Source organism: Lactuca sativa, chromosome 5, assembly GCF_002870075.4.
Source record: "Lactuca sativa cultivar Salinas chromosome 5, Lsat_Salinas_v11, whole genome shotgun sequence".
Taxonomy (NCBI): Eukaryota; Viridiplantae; Streptophyta; class Magnoliopsida; order Asterales; family Asteraceae; genus Lactuca; species Lactuca sativa.
Window position 1 is genome coordinate 335,480,739 of NC_056627.2, and position 8,913 is coordinate 335,489,651.

Genomic DNA, 8,913 nt, shown 5'->3' on the forward strand with positions numbered 1-8,913 from the left:
CACCATGGTTTGTTTCTCAAACGCAGGTCATCTATCTATCTCACTACATTCTCTTACTCTGGGGAGGTATTGAATTTGGAGGTCGATCAAAGACTGCCTATCTTCTCTACCTCGGTTCCAACATTATTTTATGGAGATCCGCTCGTCAAAAATCTGTCTCTCGTTCCTCCACCGAAGCAGAATACAAAGCTCTTGCTAATGCAGCCTCTGAGATTGCCTAGGTTCAAAATCTGCTATCCGAATTGGGTCTTCAGTCCAAGTGTTCGCCCACTCTATACTATGATAATACGGGCGCTACCTATACCTGTGCCAACCCGATTTATCACTCCCGTATGAAGCACGTAGCACTTGACTATCATTTTGTTCGAGAAAGAGTCACAGATGGATCCCTGCTTGTTCGCCACATCAACACCTTTGACCAACTGGCTGATGCTCTAACGAAACCACTCACTCATGTTCTTTTTCTAAGACTTCGTTCCAAGATTGGAGTCTCCGATTGATCCTCCATCTTGCGGGGGCGTATTAAGGAATGAGATATCACATATCTTTCATATATGTACTGTGATTCATATTGTAAATAATTGGTCATATATAGTTGTATTTTACCTCTATCCTTTCCTAGTTTAGTACCTACAGCTGTGATTATATTCTGGATATAAAAGGCTCTCATTTGTAATGTTACACACGCAATTGGTATACAGAGATTCCTTTTCCATACCTTTATAGATCATATATCTGTTGTAATACTTCCTTCTACAAGAAGGCGTTGTTTTACTTTTTTAAGGCGTAAGAACTATAATATACATAAAAAGGGGATCAAAGAGCGTAAGTTGCTCTTAAATATTCCACAATTTCAGCACTCTCAAACATTTTCACCCCCGTGTTTGGATCTTCCAAATAAGGTGCCTGTCAGTGAAAGCTAATTAATTCATCTTTTAAAAAAAAAATCATAAATTCATACAGTTTTTCAATGACACTGGAAATCCTTAAAACAAAAAACAAAAAGAAAATACCTGGAAGTGTCCAACCCGCTCAAATAATTCTTGTCGTTTTGGGCTTCCACGAGCACAACTGAAAGCAAAGGTTTATTATTTAATTGCATTTTTTGGGTGTAAATGTTACAACTTAATGGGAAAAGCCTCTTTTCCCTAACTTTCTCTATTAAGTCGTTTCCTCTGTATTAAGTAAATAAGAAAGAAACATGCTTACCATATTAAGTCCTTTAGAGTAGGGGTGTCAATTTATGACACGACACGACAAAAATACACGACACGAAACGAAATTGGGACGAAATCAAAATTCGAATTCGTTTTCGTGTCGTGTTCGTGTCAAATATAAAAAACACGATGTCGTATCGTGTCGTGTTCGTGTTTACAAATCCACACGAAATTGACACGATTGAGCATGTGTTTGTCGTGTTTGTCGTTTTTATCGTGTTATATATGATTAAATATGAATTAAATAAAATAATAGTTATGTAATATTATCTTTGTCGTGTCGTGTCGTGTTGTCGTTTTTTAATTGGTTCGTTTTCGTGTTAGTGAAAAAAAACACGACATCGTGTCGTGTCGTGTTCGTGTTACAAAAAACATTGTCGTGTCGTGTCGTGTCAGACAGAAACACGACACGATGACACGATTTGACAGGCCTACTTTAGAGTAGAAATAAACAGAAGCTTAACTCTCAAGTATAATATGAGTTTACCTGTGAAGAATATGAGGAAGCTCCAACTCTACAAGTACTTCACGCACAAGTTTGCTAAAAGGGGATGCCTAAAACAAATGGCTAATGATTATAATTTCACATCTTAAGAAACAAAGAATAATATCTCTAAAAACAAACCTTTCACCTTTCAGCATTGAATATTGATAGTATCTTTCTTACCTCATACGCCCATACTTCAAGAGGTTGTGCTGGCATCTTTGCCTTGGTATAGATGCTCCCCTACAGACAAGTATTAAAAAATTACTATGATGTCATCATTACTTTTTTTTGGGAGTTAAAGATTTTTGTCTCATTGACATCAGTTTTAATTTCAATCATAGTCCAATGCAAACCAAATACAGTACAAGACTGTCATATTGTAGAAATTGTACCTTCCCCATACGACCAATCATGGCAAAACCTGCGGTCAAAGTCTGTAATGGAATTAGTCAACAAGAATGATTTCGAAAACATATGATTTATTTATGCATTGATTGGTCTTTACATAAACATAATCTTGAAGATTTAAAATTGAATTTTTTTTTTATTACTTACTGTCAACAGACCAAGTGACAAAGATAATGGCACACTTCCATCTCCTGGATAAAGGAATCAACACCACATTTCAGAGATTATGTGTAACACAATAACAATTAAAAAAAAAAAGAAAAAAAGAAAGAGGGCTAACCATATTTCTGGACAAGATACTTTATAATATCATCTGATTCATACATTGCCACTCCTGTATTTGGATCTACCTGCACAAAAGGAAACAAAGATAATATAAAAAAATAAAAACTGAAATTTGTGTTTAATAATTGAGTTTTATATTTTTAAAGGAGTATTGGCATACCATATAAGGAAACATCTGTTTGCCACCCATCTGGCCAACTTTAGGGCGAAAAGTCGGGCCATTTCTTGGACAAGGGTAAAATAGTACATCAAGATCCAACACAGCAACGATTTCTCTCACCTGTTATAATTCCACAAACAGAAAATTTTAATTTTGATGCGTTAAAATATAGAATCAAACTTAATTATTATTACTTTTTTCCAAGGATAAAAAACTATGATTTCTAAATGTGGATGATCTTACCTTACGACAGAAAGGGCAGCTGAAAATCCACAATGAGGAGAAAGTTTGATACATGGATTCAGCCTCAATTCATTAGAGTATCAGAATCAAAACTTCAAAAAATGAACAACATAATAGATAAAAACTGAAATATCAAAAATCATCTCTTTTAGTACCCTTCAAATTCGTATATCTCAATAGGCTTTTCGGGTCTGGGGCCTAATTTTGAGCTCTCTTTTACTATGTATCCTGCAAGCATAGCATACCTTATATATTAGTTGTTAATAGTTATCATTTGAAGATACTAAGGTAGTGTTTCATGTTTGGGATTTTGCTTATTTAAAACAAGTTAATATAAAGCCATTAATGAGATGAGCAGATATTGTTACCAGAAACTTCAAGACCATACTGGCCAGATGGAAACTCGTTCTTGGGGACAAAAGAAACTGAATACCTGATAGATCACACATATGAACTTGAAGTACTTAAAATCAACTAACAGCATCATTGATTATTAATTATGAATACTAATAGTTTTCAATTGAAGAACGATGTAGAAACCTACCCAGAAACAAAAACACCAGTCCCAAATCGAAACAAGAGATTCAGACTAGCAGTAATGACGTCGGCAACCTTGTCCGGTCTAACGGCAAACCGCTTCGGCTCCGGAGGCTTGAAGTTAGGCGGAGGAGTGATTGAAGAAACCCCTGATTTTGGTTCCGCTTTAATTGAAGTAGAAGAAGTGGAAGTGGTATCGGAAATTTCTGTTGATGATCTTATCACAGAGACCCTATTGCTACTCGATGTTTTTGTTTTGAGATGACGCCTAATGGGCATAGAAATCGGTGGTGTTGACTTGAAGTTCAGAACGCCGGCCATGGTGTTCCGGCGAGTGACTGGTGTTGTGGGGTTGAAGGGTGGTCGACGTGAATGCGCTTAAGGAAACGGGTGGGAGTTTGTACTTTGTAGAATTGTGGAAAGCATGATGCTGAGGTTAATTAGCTAAACCATCTACAAGTTCTGTTATCATTCTACACCACAAAATAAGTGCATCCATGGACCATGTGTTTGTGTTTGTGTTTGTATTTGTATTTTTTATTTTCTACAAACTCAAATATGCATTCATTATATTATAGAGAAAAGGCCAAATTTGAGTAATTTCATAAACCGCTAGGGGAATGTCGGTATGAGCTCCTTAAACAGTAAAATTATGGTTAAAATATTAATAAATACATTATTAAAAGTACCTTATTTTTTTTTATTATTTCGTTATTATAATTATTTTTATATTGCGGATCTGTATACTACACAGGTGTTTATTAAAAATAAAAGTTTAATATCAATATTTAAATATTAAATATTTTATAAAAGAACACTTATGTATAACATAATGTAATCTTTTGGAACATTTATAAAAGAAATCAAATATTCTTTACAGCATTTATAAAACTTTATTATCGAATTAATAGAATGATTTTCCTTTCTTATAAAATTCGTTAGAATTTTGTGGAATTTTATTTTAAAAAATGGAAGTTCCTAAAAAAATAACAAGTGAAAAATAATAATTCTAAAACTCCCATAAAATTACGTGTGACAAAACTTTTAAGAATTTAATAAGTGGCAAAAAAAAGAAACATTTATTTATTATATAGGATTTGATATAAATTAATGATATAGTTTTAGTCCCTACGATAAAAAAAGACATTTGTTATTATTAGAACTTTGAAAGTTACAAATTTTAAAGCATTTTTATTAACGGAATAATCTTTATCCATGATTGAACGTGAATGATTTAGAAAACTACCATTTTAATCATTTTCAGTTATGATCAATAATTTTTCACTCCTCTGAAGGGTTGAGGTTCAAGTCTTGTAGTGGACAAAAAGAGTAATTTATGAGTAAATTTTAGTATGGTACGTGTTAGTCATTTTAAAAAAAAACTTAATTAGAACCGGTGATGATTTGAAGTATGAAAAAGATAATCTTGCATTGGAGCAGTACTATAATGCTCGAAACTGCATGTATTTAAAATCTTAACCCGCATCATCAACCCTACAACATCATTGAACAATTAGAACATCGCCAACTAATTAACATAGAAATTTCTTCATAATCAATATAATAATTTCTCCATAATCAATAAAACATCCTCAGAAAATGAAATTATTTTTTTTGACACAAAAGCCCGAATTACCGGCATTTATTGATCCAATTGACCTTTTCTGCCGGTGCATCCGGTTTACTTGGTGAAGTGGCACCAAATGCTTACATGGACCACTGATTTATTAAATGAGAGGCTTATGTGGAGTTGCCGACCTTACTTAAGCACCATACCGTCAATCCCCATGAACCCTGGCTTCGTATTTTTCAAAGGAAAAGACGAGAATGTCGTCTTCTTCATCTATTGGAAGCAAGGTTATGCGAAGGTTCAATCCCCCTCAAAGGACACATTGCGACTGCGGTGACTTAGTTGGAAGGTGGACTTCATGGAAGACAAGAAATCCTGGAAGAAGATTCATTGGATGCCCAAATTATAGGGTTAGTTGTTAATGTTGAAATTCTTCATCTTTTAGTTTTATTTTTCTTTCTTTAATCTTGGATTATCCAGGATTCGAGTAAAGATTGCAAATTCTTTGATTGGGTGGATCCTCCACTCCCTAATCAGTGGTACAAGGACTTGCTCTTACAATTGCACAATGGGTGGAATGGAGATGTTGTAGAACAAATGGAAGAAGCAGTAGTAGAAGTTGTTCCAACTCAAGTGCAAGGTGCAGGTGGTGTTGTTCCAAGGTGGTCAATGTTCTGGTTTATTTTGGGTTTATGTTTTGGTTTATATTTTAAGATAATGTATTGGGATATGTAGTCACTATGTACGATGTTGTTTCTTTTGCAATGTAATGAACATTTTACTTATGTTGTATTGAATTATGGTGAAATCAAAGTACCACAACTATGAACCACATATGAATAATAAAACTGTCAATAACCAAGGCTAACCTGCACAACCAAACTTGAAATAAAATATGACATTGATCAATTGTGACCATTGCTTAATGCCCTTGCTTAATTACCAGTAATTGTTTACAAAATATGAACCACAAAGTGGTATGCAAAATATGAACCAAAAGATGGTATGCATCAGTTTACATAGTACCACCTTTTACAAAATATGAACCAAAAGATGATAACCCTTATCACTAATCTATAACTAATGCCTTATCTTCACACATTCCTATACCAAGAGGGTCAACCACCTTCTTTTTCAGCTTCTGAAGAATGATCCTCTCTGAGGGTCTCCTTGTTCTTTGTTTCATATTATTCCCAAAATGCCCTTGTTGTACTGGATCATTCACTGGAACACCTTCTTCATCTTCTTCTTGTCCATCTCCTTCATCTCCTTCTCCATCTTCTTTTTCTCCATCTCTTTCTCCACCTCCTTCCACTCCATCTCCTTGTCCATGTCCTCCTTCTTCTTCATTACCCTGTCCATCTCCTTCTAGTCCACCTTCAACATTGGCAGCCTAAAACAGAAAAAAAATAGTAAAAAACACTTAATCATATACATAAACACTAAATGAAACCTTACCACATATCCAAACTCTTCTAAATGAGCTTTTGTAATTCCAAGGCATCTCATAATGTCTACATCAGTGTAACCTGATTTCCTCAACTCTGTAATTTGTTGTGTAATGTAGTCCATATCTGCCATATCCAGCCCATCTCCATCACTCATCACATCTACATCCACCATCTCTTCAGAATTATATTCTTCATTGACCCTTTTTTGGGGTGGTACTGTATTTGAGGTCCCATAAGTTTTCCATTGTTAAAATTCTTGACACATGTATGATGTGGATACATTTTCTTTATTTGGAATGACTTTTCAGTGCTCATCCAAGAGGCTTTAACATAATAAGGGCAACCGAATTTCTCATGATCACTAGCACACACACAGTGTAGTCTAACACTATCACATTTATTAAACCTAATTTGATAACCTTTAGATATGGCATGATTTGTTAAACAGAGTTTAAGTTGCTGTGGAGATTCATACCTTTCTCCCTCTTGAGGTTTCATTCTATTCCATTTCACATTTGGATCATGTGTGGAATATTTAAACTGAGCTTCACTATCATTTTCCTCTTCATCCACAACTTCATCTACATTTTCTTCCTCCTCCTGTTCGTCATCCAAAGGTTCTTCTTCCACGGGTGCTTCATCATCTTCAACATTCTCAAATAATGGGATAATGAAGTCTTCATCTTCATCGTCAAGAGACAGTGAGTTCAAGAACTCATCTCTACATCTCCTACTCTGTTTCTTTAAAAGGTCTTCATCTAGTTCCATGTCGATCGTGTCAAAGTCCAACACACCTTCCATCTTCAAGGCTCCAACTCGTATCTCCCTTGGACTCGAATTCGTATCTCCTTCACAGTAAAAACCCTAGAATTGTCGCAGTAGAAAGAGAGGTTTTTCCAGCTCGATTAACCCTTCTTCATTTAATGATGTCCTCGTCATCTTCCAAGTAAGCGTTAGTAGCCACATCATCTCGATTACCGGCTATTAAATGAGTTACCGGCAAAAAATGTCAATCGGGTCAATAAATGCCGGTAATTCGGGCTTTTGTGTCAAAAAAAATTAGTTTGGGACTTTCATGTCAATTGGATGAAAATATTGGGGCTTTACTGTATATATCTCCATAAAGCTGATATTTTAACCTATTTTTTGGCTCCTTAAATCTTAGTCCATAGATAACTTTTGTCTAGTAAAATGGCATATATCTTTTGTTGACTTCACAAATCTAACTTCACTAAGTAACAAAACATTAATTCTAAAAAAAATACCAAAAAAAAAACGTTAATTCAAACCGTTCAAAAACCAAAACACCAAATATGTATCAGCATTCTAAAACAAGATAAAAACAAATGTATGAAAGTAACAAAGTATCAAATGTAGCAACTTAATCCTTTCGTAGATATTTTCCGGGTTGTTCGTTTATTGCCACTTCATTCTCTATGGATAAAACAATAAACAAAGTTAAGATTAACATATTATATGCTACAAATAAACATGAAACTTATAGACTTATTAACTATGACAATGTCGTCCTCCTTTAGTTTATTATAATCGTCATCTACAATTGGCTTCCTCGATTTCCCCACCTAATCTTGTGTGCGAACTAAATCCTTAGCTATGAAAGTTAAAAATTTTATTCTATATGGGCAATGGGTCTCCTACACGACCGTCTGTACTAAACGACGATTCAAACCCCACGGTAGAAATTTGTATTGCCAAAATATTTAACAAAAATACAAAGTTCATAAACAACAATTATGTGATAGATAATCTTAAAAAACTATAAACTTAAAATAATTTACTTTTGGTCATTTGAGATACATATTTGAGGAATGAATAACATCTTGTTACCACCATATAAGCATGTCAAACCTGATAGTAAAAACAATTTTGGGTTCATATAGGTACATGTGTTTAGTTATTTTCTTCCACATGTAAGCTCTTAGAATGATGGACCCAAGTAGGTTTTACAAGCCTAACCTATATCTTTTTTCATGTATTTAAGGGTCCACATGTAAGCTGTTAAAACGGCCGACCTAATATTATTCACTAGGTTTCACAAGCCTAACATACATCTTTTGACATGTATTTAAGGGTGGAGGAAGAAGACTATAGAGGAGGGATTTGATATTTAGAATATCACAATTTATGTTGTGGTTATTTTTAGAACTGATGTTATGATATTATATTGACCACCTTCATACTCCATGCTTTTACAAAGTATATTAAAATTAAGTCTTTGAAACCATATTTCCGCAAGAGATGATCTTAAGATAGTTTAATGATTTTATAACATTTTAAACAATTAAACTAAATGTGGAGTGTTTCAGATTATTATTAAATCTACATAGATAATAAAAATAGCATATAGAGAATATTGACGTGGGGGGATGTTGGGGCACAGAACAATTTGGTTCGAGCAGAGTAGGTCGGGTGGTCTTCTTAATGTGTGGGATGACAGCTTGTTTCAATCCATTGAGGTGATCACGTCTAGACATTTCCTAATAAAAATAGGCAACTGGAGTGGCGTAAGTGAGCTGTTGATCTTTGCCAATGTC

General features: G+C 34.4%; 1 protein-coding gene across 1 annotated transcript; it reads right to left on the reverse strand.

Annotated features, from left to right (window-relative positions):
• Positions 1 to 690: 690 nt before the first annotated feature.
• LOC111921023 (uncharacterized) lies at positions 691 to 3,846 on the reverse strand. Its single transcript, XM_023916591.3, has 12 exons — positions 3,345 to 3,846; positions 3,169 to 3,233; positions 2,956 to 3,028; positions 2,801 to 2,819; positions 2,558 to 2,677; positions 2,393 to 2,462; positions 2,260 to 2,303; positions 2,097 to 2,138; positions 1,885 to 1,944; positions 1,705 to 1,772; positions 1,014 to 1,071; positions 691 to 906 (listed from the first exon to the last, which is right to left on the reverse strand). Exons 1-12 carry the CDS (start codon positions 3,656 to 3,658, stop codon positions 817 to 819), a joined length of 1,023 nt encoding a protein of 340 aa, XP_023772359.1. The 5' UTR covers positions 3,659 to 3,846; the 3' UTR covers positions 691 to 816.
• Between the last annotated feature and the right edge of the window lie 5,067 nt (positions 3,847 to 8,913).

Coding starts and splice junctions, on each gene's coding strand:
- LOC111921023 (XM_023916591.3), bottom strand. CDS start 3,658: ATGGCCGGCGTTCTGAACTTCAAGTCAACACCACCGATTTCTATGCCC. Junction 2,304..2,392: donor GTATCTTGTCCAGAAATATG/GTTAGCCCTCTT, acceptor TCCTTTATCCAG/GAGATGGAAGTGTGCCATTA. Junction 2,139..2,259: donor TGTCACTTGGTCTGTTGACA/GTAAGTAATAAA, acceptor ATTCCATTACAG/ACTTTGACCGCAGGTTTTGC.